We start from the raw sequence: 21,394 nt of genomic DNA on the forward strand, positions 1-21,394 counted from the left end.
CGGCGTGCGTCTACAGCCACTGATGATCTGAGGCGTTAGAGGAGAGTTCAGGGCCGGAGCCACAGAACATCTAAGGTGGGACTACGGCAGTGGAGGAGAGAGAACGACACTGATGGACAAAGACGTTTCTCTATTCTCCTGATTGACTTCGGCGAGAGTTTGATTGACAGTTGTTTCATCCAATCAGCGGCCAGGTGTGTTTTGAAAGCGTGCCACACGTTCTTAAACGAGCGACGGGCGAAAACGCCAGAGACGAGACGGTCCGGTTTCATGACGCTGCAACATTTTAAAGTGTTAAATCATCCCAGGGTCTTTTTCAACTCTTAACGTAGAAATCCAGGAGAGTCGCTAACAGCCGGACGTGGCTAACAGTGGTTAGCTTGGGGCAGTACGGTGAAGGCATTCAAAGGTCTTTTTTAACCACTAATACTGCTGAAAATAACAGCAAACCTCTGCAGCAGCATGAGAAGAGTCCCTACACACACAACAAAGCACCAATGGGCTCCTTCCTTTGGGATTGACTTTACTATGAGAGGAGCTGGTACAGGGGCCAGTAGGTAAGTCTTTAAAACACTCTTTAATAAACTCTGGCTTCACTAACAGTGATAGAACAGACGCTACAGTGGAGGCTGGGGTCACGTTCTGCATCCATTAGATGGAGCTGCTCTAAAGGGAACGTCAACACAACAGTCAGGGGAGGTCGTCTTGTTGCTTCCTCCACTTCGGCACCATTGATTGGTTCATGTTCAACTCTCTGGCTGCTGCTCTGTTCCCGTGTTCTGCTGCGTGACTAATGGCCTTGAGTGTAAACTCTGCGTCGTAAGCGTGTCTCTTAACAGGAGCCATTTTGGGCTCTTTACACAAACACACACATGGAAATGAAACGGCACGCTTCACACAGTCGTATATCTCAACATGCACCGCGCGTTACTTCTTCTACGGGGAAAATAGAGTCGGCGGCTGCTCACCGTAGTTGGAGACCTGTTGTGGCTCAATATTGGTCCATATATAAGGAGCACCGGGTTATAAGGAGCACTGTCGGCTTTGGAGACATTTGAAGGTTTTTAGGTGAAACTATAGTGCGGACAATACGGTACTTTATATCTCTTCTTCAATCTTGTCAATTAATCATTCCTTCATTTTCTCATTATTGGTTCAGTCGTCCGTTTTATAAAAATGTCAGAAAACGGTGAAAAATGTGGATCAATGTCAAAGATTTTCCATTTTCTGTCACAGAGGAGGAAAAACACTTTAAATATTCACATTTAAGAAGCTGGAATCAGAGAAATGTTGACTTTATTTTCTTTAAATAAAAAAAAGACTCTTGATTAATCCATTATCAAAATGGTTGGCGACAAATTTAGTAGATTCAATTTCACAAAACCTAAAAGAAACAAACTTAATAAAGCTCTGGTGTGTGTTTTCTGACTGCGTATCGAGGTTAACTGTGTGTCGGGTCCAACTTTATTAAATTATATCAAACTATGTTTTCATACTTCAAGACAAACGTAGAATAAAACCAGCGTGACCCTGAAAGAGCCACGGTGAGTCCGTCGTCTACATCGGTGATTTTCGCCTGGTGCAAGAAAAGAAAAGACTCCTGCAAACGTTTTGTTTTCACATTTCAAGTGCTGCTAATTCTTTAAAATGTCCTCGAGTCTCCTCCACCGTAATACTCAGGAGTGCACACGCTTGGTAAAGACTCCTCCGTGAATGAGAACTCAAACAGGAAGTGCAGAACGAAGCCCTCGTTGTCTGGAGACGACGCGAGCCGCGGGTGGATGTTACGGATCGAGATGGAAGGAGATCTGTGCACCTTTGTGAGGTTCTAGGGTCCGCGGTGGACCGAGTCTTTCCTTCTGTCCCCGATCAAAGAGTCCCAGGTGAGCCGGGTGTGCTGAGTGCAGCCCGCAGCCTTCAGGTCGCAGGCGTATCCGGCGGGACAGCAGTGCTTGGAGTCAGAGCAGCAGACCGCCTGTCAGCAGAAACACAACAGCGGTGAGAGAACTGCACCCGCGCCACGACTACACGTTTTCCTTCAAAGTCGACCTTTGTCTCAGTTTCTGTCATATTTACAGAGTTCCTACAGCTTAAGGAAAGTTACATCAAGACTTATTAAGAACAATCTCAGGATAAACAACAGCGTGCATCTGCTCGGCATGTCCCAACTGCAACCACACAACTGTTGGTCCCGCTATTGTGACCTGAGTCAGTGGCGTTCACAGACTTTTTGAAAGGCAGGGGTGAAAAGGAAAAAAAAAGGGCACATAAAGCGGGTCCTCGCCACTGAAGAGGGCACTTTAACACACGTTTTGGCTTCTAGATGACACTAGCACATGTTTTGGCTCCTAGAGGACATTTTAGCACAAGTTTTGGCTCCTAGAGGACACTTTAACACACGTTTTGGCTCCTAGAGAACACTTTAGCACACGTATTGGCTCCTAGAGGGCACTTTAGCACATGTTTTGGCTTCTAGAGGGCACTTTAGCACACGTTCTGGCTTCTAGAGGACACGTTAGCACGCGTTTTGGCTCCTAGAGGGCACTTTAGCACGAGTTCTGGCTTCTAGAGGACACTTTAGCACGAGTTCTGGCTTCTAGAGGGCACTTTAGCACACGCATTTTTCAACAATTGGGCCTTGAGGGGGTGCTGTGCACGCCAGTGATCTGCGTGATGTTACAGCGAGAGTATTTATATGTTAGAAAAATATATCATTAATATTTTAAGGAAACTAAAGAAAATAGGTCCCCTCTAAAAACAGGTTTACACCTGACGTCCACGCTTCTCACCAGAGAACAATGAAAGTGTGAACGTACCCGTGGCGAGGGGCAGCAGGCCCACTCTGTCGCCGACACCTTGCAGCACGTGTCCTGTTCGGAGCAGCGAAACTCCCCCGTGCCGTCACATGGTACGCCCGCGTCGTCCTCGCTGTCTCTGGGCTCGGACTGAACCACTCGGCTCTGAGGGAGAGAGGGGGTGAGCGCGTCGTGGCTCTTCTTCTCACATGTTCCCGTCTGCATGTTGCAGGTGTAGCCCTGAGGACAGCAGTGCTCGTGGTCCGCACAGCAAACCGCCTGAGGACGAGAGAAAGACCGAGATTTAGCCATGTCCTGAAACAGCAACGTCATTATTATTCATGTCTTAAAGTGTAATTCAGGCGCAAAATCATCCCATGGACTTTTTCGGCACTTACACACATCAAAACCAGACGTGGCTAACAGTGATTAGCTCGGGGCAGCACGGTGAAGGCATTCAAAGGTCTTTTTTAACCACTAATGCTGCTGAAAATAACAGCAAACCTCTGCAGCAGCATGAGAAGAGTCCCTACACACACAACAAAGCACCAATGGGCTCCTCCCTTTGTAATGGACTTTACTATGAGAGGAGCTGGTACAGGGGCCAGTAGGTAAGTCTTTAAAACACTCTTTAATAAACTCTGGCTTCACTAACTACGCTGTTGCTGCTTTGTTGTGTGTGTAGGGACTCTTCTCATGCTGCTGCAGAGGTTTGCTGTTATTTTCAGCAGCATTAGTGGTTAAAAAAGACCTTTGAATGCCTTCACCGTGCTGCCCCAAACTAATCACTGTTAGCCACGTCCGGCTGTTAGCGACTCTCCTGGATTTCTCTGTTAACAGTTGTTACACAAAAAAAAAATGTAAGTACTTTTTAACTACGGAAAAAGACCATGGGATGATTTTGTGCCGGTATTACACTTAAAGCTGCGTTCAGATTCAGACAGACGGTTGTTGGCGAACCAGATCATTCTAATGACGCCTCTCGTGACCGTGAACTTCCACGTGTGAACAGCAGCCCGTCTGGCACCGTACGTCGCAGTAGATGGCGGCTTGTTGTTCTGTGAAGCTTTCTTTTCCACACGTACTTGTGTCGATGTTGGGCGCTTTCAGGTCACGCCTGCAAACGTCTTTGTGGCGTAGCTGTGGCCGTCATGTCGGCATTTTACCTGAAGCGAGCTCTTAATCGCATGATCAGAGCTTGCAACCCTACGGAGATGTTACACAGAGTTACACGCAGGAGTAGTTTGTCTTTCCTGTGTCCGTCTGCCTGAACCCGTGTGAATTTATTCCCAAATGCAAATAGTTTCCTTCCGGATCACACAGGACTTCCTGTTCTAATATCAGCCAATTCATTTTGATCTTAAATTATTTTCTCAGTTACTCAAATATACGACCCGACATCAAATGAACATGAATGTGAAGTCAGGGATGTTCGGACCTTGACCAGCGGGCAGCAGCCCCACTCTCCCGTCTGCAGTTTACAGCAGGTCGTTCCTGAAGCGCAGCTGCTCTTGTCGTCACATTTGACGTCTGTCAGGGCGCCCGGCTCGGTCTTGGCGCCCGGCTCGGTCACGGCGCTCAGTTTGTCGAACCAGGGTATGACGACGTTGGGTCCCTTTGAGCAGGAGGAACGGTGAGGCTCACAGGTGTGACCGCTGGGGCAGCAGTGGTTTCCATCTTTACAGCAGACGGCCTGAACAACAGCAAATGATCACACATACAGGTCCCTGTGTGTGTGTGTGTGTGTGTGTGTGTGTGTGTGTGTGTGTGTGTGTGTGTGTGTGTGTGTGTGCGTGTGTGAGGCAGTTTAAACGCACCTTCGGCAGAGGGCAGCATCCCCATCTGTGCGTCTTGTCCATGAAGCAGCAGGTGGTGTCTTTGGGGCAGCTGGTTTGGGCGTCACACATGTTCCTGTCCGGACGGGTCGGACTGGAAACGGCCCGGCTGGGCTGCGTCTGCTGCAGGGCGGGGATCTTCTGCAGCCAGGGCAGGCTGAGCTCGCCGGACTTGTCACACGTCTGCTCAGTGACGTTGCATTTGTAGCCTTTAGGGCAGCAGTGCTCATGGTCGTTACAGCACACGGCCTGGAGAGGACATGGAGAGGACATGAGCGTAAAATGGCTTTTAATGCCGCCTGAAATCCGTGTTAATGTCAGTTTCTGAGTTCAACAGATGGGAGAGAGTTTAGGAAACATCACGTCCAACAAATGACTTAAATGTCAAAGATCGTGGTGCAGAACAGAAACATCGCTGCTTCTCTTTGGGCTTAAAGAAAAACATGTATTTTCATCGCTCGGTAATCCGATAATGTCTGATTATGAATCAGGGAAGTGATGAAGTGGGACGAGCTGCTGGTTCCAGAAGCTTCTGTTATGGGTTTAAGGCTTCGTTCACACAGCAAGTCTCTCCGTAACCGTCCAAAGCCACCACCGGCTTCTTGTTCCTCTGACTTTTTAATCTAAGAACTGGATTTTCTCCAGTGGAGGAATTTAACCAAGTTACTGCAGTACTGCGCTTATTTAAGGAGCATGTACTTTACTCGAGTACTTTGATTTTCTGCTACTTCTCACTTCTAGGGGCGGCAGTAGCTCAGTCCATAGGTGACTCTGCTGAGAACCGGAGGGTCGCCAGTTCGAGTCCCTGTGTGGAGCGTGGACTGGTGACTGGAGAGGTGCCAGTTCATCTCCTGGGCACTGCCGAGGCACCGAACCCCCAACTGCTCAGAGCGCTGGTCACTGGCAGCCCCCTCGCCCTAACATCTCTCCATTAACTGCATGTATATAGGTCCTGTTTGTGCATGTGTGTGTATTTCCGGCCTGTGTGTGTGTAACATGAATAATAAGAGTGAAAAAATCGTATTTCCCCGTTGGGGGACTAATAAAGGACTAATAACTAATAACAGAATTCTTCTTCTTCTATATTTAGACTTTACTTTTGCTGCTTTAAGTACATTTAGATGCTAATACTTGAGTACTTGAGCCAAATAAAAGATCTGCAGAAGATATTTTGGTGCTGGTGATTCATCGAGCACAGCTTCATGTTTGAAAAGTGCTCCAGCTGCGAGTTATCTAACAGGACTTTCACATCCTGGAAGCTTTTAATAACTCCCCCCGCCTCCTAACTCCATCTCAGCTGACACGAGGACAAAAACACCCTCAGAGATCACGTGACCCGCAGAGGCACAACCAGCCCTTAGAGTGTAGAGGAGGAGACGCTGACCTACCTGAGGTAAGGGGCAGCAGGCCCACTGTCCAGAGTCCTTCTTACAGCAGGTGGTGCCTCCGGGGCACATCGTCTGCTTGTCGCATTTCTCGTCCTCCGCCTCAGAGGTCAGAGCCGGCACCTTCTCCGACCAGCGGAGGGGAGGGAGGAACCCCGACGGGTCGTCACAGGTTTCTGCCTCCATGTTGCAGACGGTGTTGTGAGGGCAGCAGTGGACGTGGTCGTCGCAGCACACGGCCTGACAGCAGCACAGAACACACACAACACAAAACCAAACTCTGTTGAAACACCCGATTATTCACTGCAGCTTCTTTAAAGATGTTATTCTAATGTGTTTGATTAAAAACCTGTGATTGATTTTGTTTAACATGTAATTTGAGGCACTAAAAGTTAGAAAATCACTTTAAATAGATCTTGTTTTAAGTCCTCAAAGCAATTCCAGTCAAAAGCAACTGGACTTGGTTATTTCACCTGTCCCAGCCTGGTCCTGGTCCAGTCCCAGCCTGGTCCTGGTCCCGATCCAGTCGTTGGTTTCAACTTTGTTAGTGCTCTATTGAGTCTGAACGACCGTCGTTGGAGTCACAGGAGGACGTTTGTGAACAGTTGTTCTTTGAGGTTGGATCGTTGAATGAAGGGATGAAAGGGCAGCATTGTAAACTGGAGAGAAGTGGAGTCTCAGACCTCCTCCTCTGGTTAGCCATGGTTTCTCTACTTCTGAATAGATCCTTCTAGAGGTTAAAGACCTGGATCTCACACCAGTTAGTTGGACCAGTCCCAACCTGGTCCTGGTCCTGGTCCAGTCCCAGCCTGGTCCTGGTCCTGGTCCAGTCCCAGCCTGGTCCTGGTCCTGGTCCAGTCCCAGCCTGGTCCTGGTCAGATGCGTAAATGAACTGATGAAGCCTCTTGGATGAGAGGTGAAACGTCTTCCTAGACAAATAACCAAGTCCAGTTGCTTTTGACTGAAATTGCTTTTAAGGAGAATTACGACCTGGACACATGAGGACATTCACGGGCATCTTGTTTTTAGATGTTGGTTTATAAGTTGAAACCCCAGAGTTTAAACTAACGCAGGTGAATACAACAGTTGTGCAGTAAATCCTGCAATAAAATAAACAACATCACAAACTGCAGCCACCGAGATGATCGCACAGTCGAATCAACACCTCCCTTAAGTTATAACCTTCATGAAGTCGTAGCGTAGAGTGTTAAAATATGTACAATAAGTATTAAAATGTTGCATCTTTTCAGGATTCCTCAGGGTTCAGCTGGTCATGAGACGAGTGAGGGACCCGTAACAGCAGCGTCTCCGGGGTCCCACCTTACCTGAGGCAGAGGACAGCAGGCCCAGCCTCCACCCTCCGTCTTGCAGCAGGTGGATTTCCCAGGACACGACGTGGACTCGTCACACTTGCTGTTGTCGGACAGTAAGAAGGGAAAGACGGGCACTTTGCTGAGCAACGGCGTCACGGCGGAGCCCGAGCGGTCGTCACACGTGGAGGCCGCAAGGTTGCAAACGGTGCCGTGGGGACAGCAGTGCTGGTGGTCGTCACAACACACGGCCTACAGGGAGCAGAGACAAACGGGCTAAAGTTAAATCTGTCCCTCTGTGAGAAGACCTCCTTTACCGAATACGTGCAAGGTTTACATTAAACGTATTTACTTGGATTTCTACACAAAACTATTTTCCCAAAGTGTCACTGAGCTGAGATTAAAACAAAACTCTGCAGATGAGACATGAATCATGCCCTGTTGAGTAACTGAGTGAAGTAGGACAGCGAGCCGAACACAGTCGGTCTGTTTGACTCACGATCACTTTCACTCACACGCACGCACTCTCACGGACGCACGCACACTCACACACTAACTCACGGACGCACGCACGCACACTAACTCACGGACGCACGCACGCACGCACGCACGCTCACTCACTCACTCACTCACGCACGCTCACGCACGTACGCTCACTCACTCACGCACGCTCACGCATGTACGCTCGCTCACTCACTCACGCACGCTCACGCATGTACGCTCACTCACTCACTCACGCACGCTCACGCCCGTACGCTCACTCACTCACTCACGCACGCTCACGCACGTACGCTCACTCACTCACGCACGCTCACGCCCGTACGCTCACTCACTCACTCACGCACGCTCACGCACGTACGCTCACTCACGTACGCTCACACACGCACGCACGCACGCTCACTCGCTCACGCACGTACGCACGCACGCTCACTCGCTCACGCACGTACGCACGCTCACGCACGTACGCTCACGCACACAAGCACTCACACACACAGGCACTCACACACAGGCACTCACACACAAGCACTCACACACAAGCACTCACACACTCACACTCACACACACACACTCTCTCTCACACTCTCACGTTGGTACCTTAGGTAGCGGACAACAGGCCCAACTTCCCCCTGACGTTTGACAGCAGGTGCTTCCGTCAGCGCAGGCCACAGAGTCGTTGCAGCGAACAACCCCGACTGAAAGTTTAAACATGATCATCAGTGCTCACGTGAAGAAATGCAATAAAGGCAGTTTTATATCATTGATGATCTCAGTGTAGCTTAAAGTAAACACCAGGCACTAAATTGCTCCTTGGATCAACAGATGCTGTTCAGTACCTGCACCACATTAGAAAAAGCTGCTGGAGAAAACTATTCAGTGCCAACTAGTGACATCTCAAACCTTTGCTCTGTATTTGCACCAGCTCCACCACGGCGGTGGGGGTCTTCACGGTCATGGCGGTCGCTCCCCGGGCAGACATACAGGTGCTGTGGACGAGGTCACACGTGGTGCCTGCAGGACAACAGTGGACGTGATCTAAGCAGCAGACGGCCTGGGAGAACAGAGGGAAGCGTCTTTGTCAGCGTCAGTGAACACAAGGATGAATTTGTGCAGGGAAACTGAATCTACGGCACCTCCGCAGAAGAGAGAAATGCTTTCACACCTGAAACTCACTTTCTAAAGACCAGTTAACGTGTGCTGCTTTCACATGAACATCATCAGATATGTGTTCATATAGAGCTGCTACGATAGGAAGGAAATGCTTCTCAAGAGCAGTTGTCAGACGTCATCAAAATATCTTTTTAACCTTTTGTTATTTCATGTTTTGTTTGAACTTTTTCATACCTCTAAAAAACACCTTTTTATAGTTTCTGCACAACAACAACTAGGAACGATCGTAGTTCGAACTCTGGCCTCATGCAACACATTTCTATCGCCGGAGACGTGACGACTGTGTTCGGCTCATTTTCTGTGACCAGTGTAGCAGGAGAGTATGGCAGAATTAGCAGGTTAGCGTTAGCCAAGGAGGGTAAACATTTAAGCTGCAGTCAGCAAGTCTGTCAAATTTCAAACTCTTCCGCTCCCTCCCATCGAGTGCTCGTCAGTGCGTGTGCACCAGATTCCTGTGAACACGCCCGTGTCTTCTCTCATTGATAAAGAGCATGGAGCACACGCTACATGGAGGTAGGCTGGCGAACTTACTCATAGAGAGAAACTAATAAAGTCATTTAGAGTTTGCCTAGCTTGAGGCGTGTGTCTGTGATATTGTGACATGATCGAGCGGGGAGTGAGGATCTGTGGTGTGTGCGAGTGGACAGGATGATACGGGTCCGGTGGATTTTTGCAAAACAAACAGGGGCGCGTTATCAAAAAATAGTGTTGGTTTTAGTGAATATGATCTAAAATGTTGCAGACTGCGACTTTAAGGGCGCACTCCCACTGTGCCTCCGTCCCGTGCCCCGTGCTTTAGGGTCCTTGTCCCCCCCTCCAGGCCCGTTTGTACTCACACTACCTGGGCCTCGGAGAATGCTTCTTGCTGCCTGTACGTCATCACGCCGTAACACGTCACACGCATTGATGACGTCATGGCGATGCGTGGCTTTGTTTCCAGATCTTTCCGTAGACCTCGGAGTTTTTGTGCGTCTTGTCGACTGTTTTTGAATCTTTTCATCGACCAAATCTGCAGTAAACACTCCACCTCCGCATCACACCAACGTGAACCTTTCACCGCCATTGTTTGAAATGTCCGCGCATGGTCCCTCCTTCTTTTTTCTACGTCCCAACAGGCGCACAGGAAATGACCTCAGAACCGCCGTAGGCCTCATGCTCGTACACGTGCGCACGCTCGTGCTCGTACACGTGCAAACGTGCTTTACTAAAGCCCACCTCTCCCAAACGGGCCGTGGACGGCAAGCATGCCGCTCCTAGACGCGGTACGGTTGCACTCACACTGGTCAAACGAACTAGACTTCACCCGCGGAACCTGTTTGGGCACGGTACGGATGGACAGTGTGAGTGCGCCCTAAGAGAAGTCTGCTCCAGGTAGTACTTGGTGTCGGATGGACGGGAGTTTGGGTCTTGCAGGTTCTGGTGTGGTTGGGCAATAATGTGTCCAGGTTAGTTTGTGTTACTCACACTGGGCATGGGACAGCAGCCATATGTGCCGTTGGTCATCTGGCAGCATGTTGTCTGGTCAGGACACGCGGACTCCTTGTCTGCACACTCGACTGACAGGAAGAGACGTCAGAACAGAACGAGTCAAACAACAGATGAACGATGATGATGTTGAACTCATGTTGAGCAGATAGTAGCAGATAAAATTTCTCTTTTTACCGTCGTTTGGAAGAGCAGCGACCTTCTTCAGCAGTGGCACACTCGTGTCACCAGACTTGCAGACGCCGTGCTCCAGGTCACATATTGTGTTGCTAGGGCAACAGTGGAGATGATCGCTGCAGCACATGGCCTGCATTCAAACGTCACACGGAGAGTTTGATGTTTTAGCAGGAAAGTACGGGCACATTCAGTCTTTGTTGATGGTTTAAGTCTCAAATCCTTTTTAGTACACTTTTAAATTTACAATAATATAAAACAAAGAAAAGCAGCACATGAATGTTTCAGCTCTTGGAGTCACATGCACCTGTGGGTAAGGGCAGCAGCCGTAGTCTCCGCCGGTCAGCAGGCAGCATGTGTAACTATCCGGGCAGCTGCTTCTTCCTCCGGGACACGAGACTGAACCTGATGCAGCTACAGACACTTAAAGAAACAAAGGTGTGTCATCAGCATACGCAGAAACATAAAGAGAGAGAAACATTAATCATGAGCAGGGCTGTCAAAAACAATCACATTCATTTAGATTATTATTGATGCACGCAATTAATTTAGATCAATTAATCACAATTATTCATTTATCGTTTGTTGATTTTGTTTGTTGTTTTATTATCAGCAAAAAACAAAACAAATGTTCCTGTTTTGTAATTATTTAGTTTTTCTTTTTATTGATTTTCCGTTCACATGTTCGAAAAGAGAAAAGAGCGCTGAGCTGGAAGGCAAAGCTCTGGATCTACCGGTCAATCTTCGTTCCTACCCTCACCCGTGGTCAAGGTCAACGTTTCTCCTGTCCGTGTTTGACCTCAGTGGGCGAGGCCTCGAACCAGGAATATTTAAGGGCGTAACGTGTTAATGAAGATCGAATTCACCCGCAGCGTTTATCAAGGCCCGCTCATTCGTACGCTGAGATTGGTCCGATACGAATGTTTCATAAATCACACGTGTCCTGTTGTACGACCAATTCTGCGCTTAGATCTGCGCCCGTTTTCACGCAAGATTGATAAATGAGGGCCCATGTGAACGCCGTACCCCGGGTAAAGTCTGAGTCTGCATATCCTGATTAACAGACCTAGAGAACTCCTTCAGCACGCCAATTACTCGTGCATGTAAAGAGCGTTCCCAGGTGATGATTAGGTTACACGTCTGAACATGCTCCGTCCGCGGAGGTGGGTTCTGTCGTAATTCTTTCTTTCAAGTCGTCCGTTCCCCCTCACTTTCCAGGTTGTTGTGATTTTGGCAAAGATCAATCAGAAGAAAAAGACGTATTCTGACCAGCTCCATGTTGGCGAAGGTAGAGTTCCTCCTTCATGTTCTCATGTGAACAGGGGGAACTTCAATATTCTGGTTATTCCCTGATTTCCGAGTCACTGCTGAGTGTAACTTTTTTAAAAAACTTTCTGCCCTTTCAAAGATCTTTGTCCTGACATGAGCACCTGAGCGTCTACATGAGGAAATCCCCACCTGGATTACTCCCCGTCCTCCTGGCGGGCAGTTTCCGCAGCATGGGGAAGGACTCCAGTGAGGCGGACAAACACTTTGAGTGAGCGAGGTCACACGTTGTTCCCTCGGGGCAACAGTGGAGTTTATCCTCGCAACACACCGCCTGCAGAAGAAGAGATGGAAACCATTTCTGACGGTCAGAGACACGCGTCACTTTTACTGCAGATAACGGAAACGCACCGATGCACGGACACAGGGAGAGGAATACAAGTGTGTGACGGGCAAACCAGGGTTTAGAAACCGCGTTACCAGATATTAATAAAGGTGTAGTGCAGATAAACAACTTCAGAAATTGACACATAGATATTTTAATATCAAATTAAACCTCTGTCTTTTCTTTTCTGGCGTTTCAAACAGCACTGGATAAACAGGAACAAATGTATCCTTTGGGGTCATTTCACTACTTATTTTTAACTATGTGATCAAAGCAAATACACATGTTTTTAATGAGAATCTCATGAAAATTGTCGTGACCGAGACACGTATGATATGAGCAAATTATGGGTACGCAAGTGTGAGTTTGTGTTTATGACCTTAGCCATCGGACAGCAGCCCCAGGAGCCGTCGAGCAGCTGGCAGCAGGTGGTGTCGTCTGGACATTCAGACTCTTTGTCCGGACAAATGACGGCAGACACCGTCCCCTGGATCTGCAACAAACACACACATACACACAGCGTTGAAAACCTTATTACAGACAGGAACGTGGAACAGACGCAGCTCTGTGGAGGACGCACATCTGTCTGCACCGGAGAGAGGAAGAGAAGGAGAGAGAGAGAGAGAAAAGACGGACACACTTCCAGAGATGCAAGCAACCAAAGCGCAACAGTAACTATAATAATATCTATAGTAATGTGATTATGACCTACATGTTATGGCGGTAAATACAGCCGAACAGTAGAAACAAGCACAGCTAACGTGACAGATTATGACAATGATGATTATTATGGTGGTAAACATGATCAATGATGAGTCGTGGCAACAGCAGCTAGGATACAGCGAGACACCACTGATGTTTTTATGGCTACAAATGTCAAAGTACAAAGAAGCAAACACAGGAGAAACATATTCTCTTCGGTTTGTTTTAGTTCGTACTCGAGCCGCAGCATTTTGGACCAACTGGAGACTCTGAACAGACTTACTGGAGCAGCCTGATGATAAGGAGTTGCAGTCGTCCAGCCTAGAAGTAACAAATGCGTGGACTAGTAGTAGAACACACAGCGCAAGAACCAACACTTCTCCGCGTGACTGAATTACAGATATTATAGTTTATTAGACTGGTGATAGTCTAGCACTCTAGTCAGCACTCATGGATTAGGTTTTAAAGTCTAGACGTACACTTGGATAACAGAGAGCTTACTCTGAGTGATCTCAGCAAAGAGAGATAAGAAGAAACAAAGTGCACATGCAGCAGATGCCAGAACTTTACGCCTCATAGATTTGTGCAAAGATCAACAAACAAAAGCCGAACGAGCTCAGAAGAACAACACGTCTGTGGCTGGCGTCACCTGAGGCACGGGCGGGGCCTGTCTGGTGGGAACTCGAGTCATCCAGGGCAGAGAAACCGTCTTATTCACACATTTGGAGTGGACGAGGTCACACAGCGTCCCCTCGTAGCAGCAGTGGAGGTGGTCTGAACAACACTCCGCCTGCAGGGGGATAAAGAGAGGAGGTGGTGAAGTATAATTAAGGTTTTACTGAAACACACCGCGAACAGAGTTCACACCTTAAATTCTCTTTACGCTACGTGACACAGACTCCTCCACACACACCCTTAATCTGGTCTGTGACGATCATCGAGGTCACGGAGACAGAGTTGAAGGAACCGATACTTCAAAACCACGTGTTTCAAAACGTTACCGAGTATCAAAGAGATATAAAACTTTTAACATCCATGAAATGAGTTGTAAAACTGTAATATTTTTGTTTCAATATCAAAATTGGTGGTGGGGGTCGGCTGGTGGCACAGTGGTTAGAGCAGTCGCCTCATGTAAAGAGGCTGAGAGTCCTTGAGGCAGCGGCCGTGGATTCGACTCCGACCTGCAGCCCTTTGCTGCATGTCTCCCCCCCTCTCTCTCTCACCCCATTTCCTGTCTGACCTTTATAATAAAGGCTTGAAAAACTGGGGTGGTGCTGGAGCCGATCCCAGCTGACATCGGGCGTGAGGCGGGGTCCACCCTGGACAGGACGCCAGTCTATCACAGGACACATAGAGACGAACAGAGACAGACAACCATTCACACCTACGGGTGATTTAGAGTCATCAATGAACCGAACACCTGCACGTCTTTGGACTGTGGGAGGAAACCGGAGAACCCGGAGAAAACCCACGCAGACACGGGGACAACATGCAAACTCCACACAGAAGGGCCCCAGCCGGGATTCGAACCAGGAACCCTCTTGCTGTGAGGCGACAGTGCTAACCACCATACCACCGTGCCAGCCAGATGTATGTATTTCCCCAGACCTCTGCGTGGTAGATAAAATACGTCAAGACCAGGGAACAGTAAAGAATGACGTGTGATCCAGAACATGCGTCGCTCCGCTCATTAATGTTGGGACTGTCCGAGTTTGACGTGAGGACATTTAGTGATCGTGACTGAGCGTTGACTCACGTGAGGCAGCGGGCAGCATCCGTATCCTCCCACCGTGTTCTTGCAGCAGGTGTTTTTGTCCTCACACATGCCTCCGTCCGGACAGACCAGCGCCGAGCTCAGACCCAGACCCAGCAGAGCCAGAACCAGGAAGCCCGTCTGCAGCGTCTGAACACAGAGGAGACGACATTTCAGAGACCCTGAACGATGTAACCTCTCTCTGGTTGTGAGAAACGCTGAACAAACGTCACGTAAAACACTTTTATCTTTTGCATTTCAGACCATAAACAAAAGCTACACAGTGTCCACACTAAAACACCGCTGACAGAACTCATTTTATAGATTTCAATTAAATTCAAATAACTTTATTTATCCCCGCAGGGCATTTCAGTTTACAGCTTCAGTCACATAGAAACAAGATCCACTCTGTCACTACTGCAGGTTGGCAGAGGCAACCGGAGCTAGCAGCGTGTAACAACAGGAAATAAATAATGAATAAATAAACACATTAAGGCGCTCAGGTGTACAATGTCTGACCTGTGCTCATTAGCAGCAACATTTAAAAGCCTGATGGCTGAAGGAATGAATGAGGTAACGCTGCATTTAATGATTTTTGTCTTCATGGCTTAAACGTTTAGTGAAACTAATCATGTGATGTCGTCAGTTTGCTCTAAAACCTAAAAATAGAAACATTTTGTTCTTTAATCCCAAAGAAAATCAGTCAAATTGCAACACTTTAAAAAGCTGGAACCAGAGAATATTTGACTTGTTTTGCTCGATAAATGAAAAACACAAGTAACTGATGATCCAAATAGCTGCTGTTTAGTTTTCTCTTGATGAAAAAATGATTCATCGACTCCGTCAGGTTCGCTGAGTCGGCACTTTGTTACCAAAACCTACTTTAGCGTTTCCTGATTCTGCACAATTCAAGAAGAGTAAAGGTGATTTAGGATCACAGGAAGAACAGATGAGTCATTTATTCATTTATTTATTCTTATTATTCATATTTCATGAGCAAAACTGTACGAATTTGAATTATAAAACCAGAGGAAAATTATGTTCTGTGATAAAAGCAGAATAAATTCAATTAAATTAATTTTCTAAAGCTATTTGTTGCACAATTTTAAGCTTTTTCAAGCACAAAATCAACATTAAAATTCAGCCACTTTCACAGATTTCAAGCTCCAGTTTGAACCCTGACAGGATGTTAATATATTTAATATTTTGCATTTGTTATTTATGTTTTTATTATTTTCTTTAGCTGCTGTTTAACTGTAAACTGTGTGGTTTTTACCTGCTCTGTAAAGTGTCCTGAGACAACTTATGTTATGATAAAATATAAATAAAATGTAATTAAATTGAATTAAAGGTCCCTGCTGTGAGACTAATAAATTAATATTTATTTTAACTTAAGTAAGAAAAACAACATTAACCTGTGAAAGCAGAAAATGTAACTTCAGTACCTTAAAACTGTGATTAACACTTTAAATAAATACTTAAACTAATGTAAATGTCCCAACACTGATGCTAAAACATTAATATTATTATTATTAATAATTAATAATAAATAAATTAAAGTATTTTACCATTATTAGCAGGTGACTTGTTGACAGTTCAGTTCAGGTGCTGCGGCCTCTCACAATCTGAAGAACCAGAAAAACAACGTTATTTAACAAAACACTTAGCTTAGCATGCTAGGTGGCTAACAGAGCAGCTAAGCATGCTAGGTGGCTGACAGGAACTAAACATACTAGGCTAGGTGGCTGACAGGAGCATAGCATGCTAGGCGGCTAACAGAGGACCTAAGCATTCTAGGTGGCTAACAGAGGAGTCAAATACATGCTAGGCTAGGTGGCTAACAGAGGAGCGTAGCATGCTAGTTGGAAACAGAGGAGCTAAATACATGCTAGGATAGGTGGCTAACAGAGGAGCTAAGCAAGCTAGGTGGTTGACAGAGGAGTTAAATACATGCTAGTTGAAAACAGAGGAGTTAAACATGCTAGGCTAGGTGGCTAACAGAGGAGTTAAATACATGCTAGTTGAAAACAGGAGTTAAATACATGCTAGGCTAGGTAGCTAACAGAACAGCTAAGCATGTTAGTTGAAACCAGAGGACTTAAACATGCTAAGCTAGGTGGTTAACATAGGAGCGTAGCATCCTAGGTGGTTAACAGAGGAGCGTAGCATGCTAGGCGGCTAACAGAGGAGCTAACCGGTCTGAATGCCTGTCAGCGGCTGAGTGAAGCCGGTTCTTCTCACCCGGTCGGTTCGGAACCAAAGGTCCAGCCCGTGAACATCGGGTTCGTTTGTTTGTTTGTTTGTTCGTTTGTTTCTCGTCACAAACACAAACACAGAGAAGAAGAAGAAGAAGAGAGTGAAGCTGTTTGTTTTTATGACCCACTGTGGGCAATTATCACATGACACACGCGCACGTGACTCTGCCGTTCGGCCTTAAAGGGACACGAGACCGAAGTATGGAAGGTGAAATAATAAATAACACTGAGCCTTTATTTTGAAAGGTTTGAGTTAATATAAGGTGATTAGTGCCGCGGACAAGATAAATAATAAATAACACTGAGCCTTTATTTTGAAAGGTTTAAGTTAATATAAGGTGATTAGTGCCGCGGACAAGATAAATAATAAATAACACTGAGCCTTTATTTTGAAAGGTTTAAGTTAATATAAGGTGATTAGTGCCGCGGACAAGAGTTAATAATAAATAACACTGAGCCTTTATTTTGAAAGGTCTGAGGTAATATAAGGTGATTAGTGCCGCGGACAAGAGTTAATAAGAAATAACACTGAGCCTTTATTTTGAAAGGTTTAAGTTAATATAAGGTGATTAGTGCCGCGGACAAGAGAGAGATAACAAATAACACTGAGCCTTTATTTTGAAAGGTTTAAGTTAATATAAGGTGATTAGTGCCGCGGACCAGAGAGAGATAACAAATAACACTGAGCTTTTATTTTGAAAGGGTTAAGTTAATATAAGGTGATTAGTGCCGCGGACCAGAGAGAAAATAAATAACACTGAGCCTTTATTTTGAAAGGTCTGAGTTAATATAAGGTGATTAGTGAGAGAGAGAGATAACAAAATAACACTGAGCCTTTATTTTGAAAGGGTTAAGTTAATATAAGGTGATTAGTGCCGCTGACAAGATAAATAATAAATAACACTGAGCCTTTATTTTGAAAGGGTTAAGTTAATATAAGGTGATTAGTGCCGCGGACCAGAGAGAGATAAATAACACTGAGCCTTTATTTTGAAAGGTTTAAGTTAATATAAGGTGATTAGTGCCGCGGACCAGAGAGATATAACAAATAACACTGAGCCTTTATTTTGAAAGGGTTAAGTTAATATAAGGTGATTAGTGCCGCGGACCAGAGAGAGATAATAAATAACACTGAGCCTTTATTTTGAAAGGGTTAAGCTAATATAAGGTGATTATTTACATAATTATGACTTTTTTTCTCATAATTTCAACATTTTCTCTTTGTTTCAACCTTTTAAATCTCATCCTTTTACATTTTCATTATATATTTCTGACTTTTTGTCTCAAAATTTTGACTTTTTATAAAATACTTTTAACTTTTCATGAAGTAATTTTGACTTTTATAACAAAATTTCGACTTTTTGACTAATAATTTTGACTTTTTTTCTCATAATTTTGACTTTTTATCTCATAATTTTGACTTTTTATCTCATAATTTTGACTTTTTATCTCATAATTTTGCCTTTTTGACTCATAATTTTGACTTTTCATAACATCATTATGACTTAGTATCTCATAATTTAGGTTTTTACCTCATCATTTTAAACATATATCTCATAATTCAGACTTTCTGGCCTCTTTACATGTTGAGATTCTATAAAATCACTAATGTTAAATAAGAGAAAAGCGTAAATGTTGCAGTTGCGTCTCAGCTGCTGTTGAAACGTTTCTCCAGTCTTTGGGTTGTTGAGATGTTTGTTTGTTTGTTTGTTTGTTTGTTTGATTTATTGATTTAGTGACAGATGCTTCGTCTGAACGTCACGTCTCATTTTATTTAAGATAAAAATAAAACATGAGGAAGAACGAGTCTCAACTAAATTAAAACATTTTCTGCTCTTTTGTTTTGTTGTTTCACATCCTTCAGATTCTCTCTGTCACAGTAAAAATCACAGTTTCAACCTTTTAAATCTCATTATTTTGACTTTTACTGTTTTTAAAATGTAATTGTTCTTTTTTTATAACATACTTTTGACTTTTCATAACAACATTTTGACTTTTAGACTCAAAATTTTGACTGTTTGTCTCATTATTTTGACTTTTCATAACAGAATTTTTGCTTTTCATAACATTATTGTGACTTTTTGTCTGAAACTTTTGACTTTTCATGAAGTAATTTAGGATTTTGACTCATAATTTTGACTTTTCATAACATAATTTTGTCCTTTTGTCTCATTATTTTGACTTTTTCTCAAGATTTTGACTTTTCATAACATCATTTTTGCTTTTCATAACATTATTTTGACTTTTTTCTCATCATCGTGACTTTTTGTCTCATTATTTTGACTTTAATAACATAATTTAGACTTTTCATAATAACATTTTGACTTTTTGTCTGAAACTTTTGACTTTTCATCTCATAATTTAGGTTTTTGACTCATAATTTTTCTTTTTCATAACAGAATTTCGACCCTTTGTCTCATTATTTTGACTTTTTCTCATAATTTTGACTTTTCATGACACATTTTTGACTTTTCATAAGATAATTTTGACCCTTTGTCTCAGTATTTTGACTGTTTATCTCATAATTTAGGTTTTTGACGTCATCCTTTGACAGAAAAACCTCTTCATCACCTTTGCTGTGTCGTTCCACATCCTTCAGCTCCTTCAGTGAAACCCGAGACGCCGTCGACCGTGGGAACAAACGTTCTCTTTATTTCGTCTCATGTACAGAAAGAATCAGTTTACACTTTACAAACATCCCACCGGATCGGTGAAGCGGGTGATTTACGGCACAGGATGAAGGCGCACGGCTCGGCCCTCCACGACTCAACACTGAGTTCTTCTGTTCACACAAAAGCAATAAAACACACTTTTCCTCACGTGAATCAGGAGCGAGCGAGGAACGCCACGACGCCACGACGCCACGACTCATAACGGTAAGAATAATCCCAGATCTGGTCCCAGAACACGTACACGTACAGCAGTGGACACAGCAGGTCAGTGGGAATCGTCTCGTGGCTTCGTGGTCATTCTTCAGACTCGGGGTGACGTCACACGGTCAGCTGGTTCTGTGGGCGACGGAGACGGGCGCGTGGACGGCGAGCAAACGGTGAAAAGGACCAACGGGTCCGCGTGACCTTTACACAGCCGTCACGTCACAATCGGACCCATTACTCTGCAACAAATGAATGTAGTTCATCACTTTTTGTGTTTTACTCTCAAATGTTTTTGTTTTTAAAATGTAATTGTTGTTTTTTATCTCAGAATTTAGACTTTTTTCTCATAATTTAGACTTTTTATCTCAGAATTGTGACTTTTTTTCTCATAATTTAGACTTTTTATCTCAGAATTGTGACTTTTTTTGTCATAATTTAGACTTTTTATCTCAGAATTGTGACTTTTTTTGTCATAATTTAGACTTTTTATCTCAGAATTTTGACTTTTTTCTCATAATTTAGACTTTTTATCTCAGAATTTTGACTTTTTTTCTCATAATTTAGACTTTTTATCTCAGAATTGTGACTTTTTTTGTCATAATTTAGACTTTTTATCTCAGAATTTTGACTTTTTTCTCATAATTTAGACTTTTTATCTCAGAATTTTGACTTTTTTTGTCATAATTTAGACTTTTTTCTCATAATTTTGACTTTACGGAACATAATTTTGACCTTTTACGTCACACGGTCAGCTGGTTCTGTGGGCGACGGACACGGGCGCGTGGACGGCGAGCAAACGGTGAAAAGGACCAACGGGTCCGCGTGACCTTTACACAGCCGTCACGTCACAATCGGACCCATTACTCTGCAACAAATGAATGTAGTTCATCACTTTTTGTGTTTTACTCTCAAATGTTTTTGTTTTTAAAATGTAATTGTTGTTTTTTATCTCAGAATTTTGACTTTTTTCTCATAATTTAGACTTTTTATCTCAGAATTGTGACTTTTTTTCTCATAATTTAGACTTTTTATCTCAGAATTGTGACTTTTTTTGTCATAATTTAGACTTTTTATCTCAGAATTGTGACTTTTTTTGTCATAATTTAGACTTTTTATCTCAGAATTTTGACTTTTTTCTCATAATTTAGACTTTTTATCTCAGAATTTTGACTTTTTTTCTCATAATTTAGACTTTTTATCTCAGAATTGTGACTTTTCTTGTCATAATTTAGACTTTTTATCTCAGAATTTTGACTTTTTTCTCATAATTTAGACTTTTTATCTCAGAATTTTGACTTTTTTTGTCATAATTTAGACTTTTTTCTCATAATTTTGACTTTACGGAACATAATTTTGACCTTTTACGTCACACGGTCAGCTGGTTCTGTGGGCGACGGACACGGGCGCGTGGACGGCGAGCAAACGGTGAAAAGGACCAACGGGTCCGCGTGACCTTTACACAGCCGTCACGTCACAATCGGACCCATTACTCTGCAACAAATGAA

The 21,394-nt window shown here is 44.4% G+C and overlaps 1 protein-coding gene across 3 annotated transcripts; it reads right to left on the reverse strand.

Annotated features, from left to right (window-relative positions):
* Positions 1-1,285: 1,285 nt before the first annotated feature.
* Positions 1,286-17,151, reverse strand: grnb (granulin b). 3 transcript variants are annotated; one of them, XM_083933293.1, is made up of 17 exons: positions 17,000-17,151; positions 16,327-16,383; positions 14,762-14,908; positions 13,655-13,795; positions 12,683-12,796; positions 12,111-12,252; positions 10,960-11,075; positions 10,656-10,785; positions 10,458-10,549; positions 8,724-8,874; positions 8,421-8,518; positions 7,341-7,577; positions 6,019-6,255; positions 4,613-4,879; positions 4,234-4,488; positions 2,817-3,074; positions 1,286-1,975 (listed from the first exon to the last, which is right to left on the reverse strand). In XM_083933293.1, the coding sequence occupies exons 2-17, from the start codon at positions 16,327-16,329 to the stop codon at positions 1,829-1,831; spliced, it is 2,535 nt and encodes an 844-aa protein (XP_083789419.1). In that variant the 5' UTR covers positions 16,330-16,383; positions 17,000-17,151; the 3' UTR covers positions 1,286-1,828. The 3 variants fall into 3 exon arrangements, with proteins under 3 accessions (XP_083789419.1, XP_083789418.1, XP_083789420.1); XM_083933292.1 differs by having other exon boundaries at positions 16,954-17,151; XM_083933294.1 differs by lacking the exon at positions 4,234-4,488 and having other exon boundaries at positions 16,954-17,151.
* Between the last annotated feature and the right edge of the window lie 4,243 nt (positions 17,152-21,394).

This window comes from Echiichthys vipera, assembly GCF_963691815.1.
Source record: "Echiichthys vipera genome assembly, chromosome: 18".
Lineage (NCBI taxonomy): Eukaryota > Metazoa > Chordata > Actinopteri > Perciformes > Trachinidae > Echiichthys > Echiichthys vipera.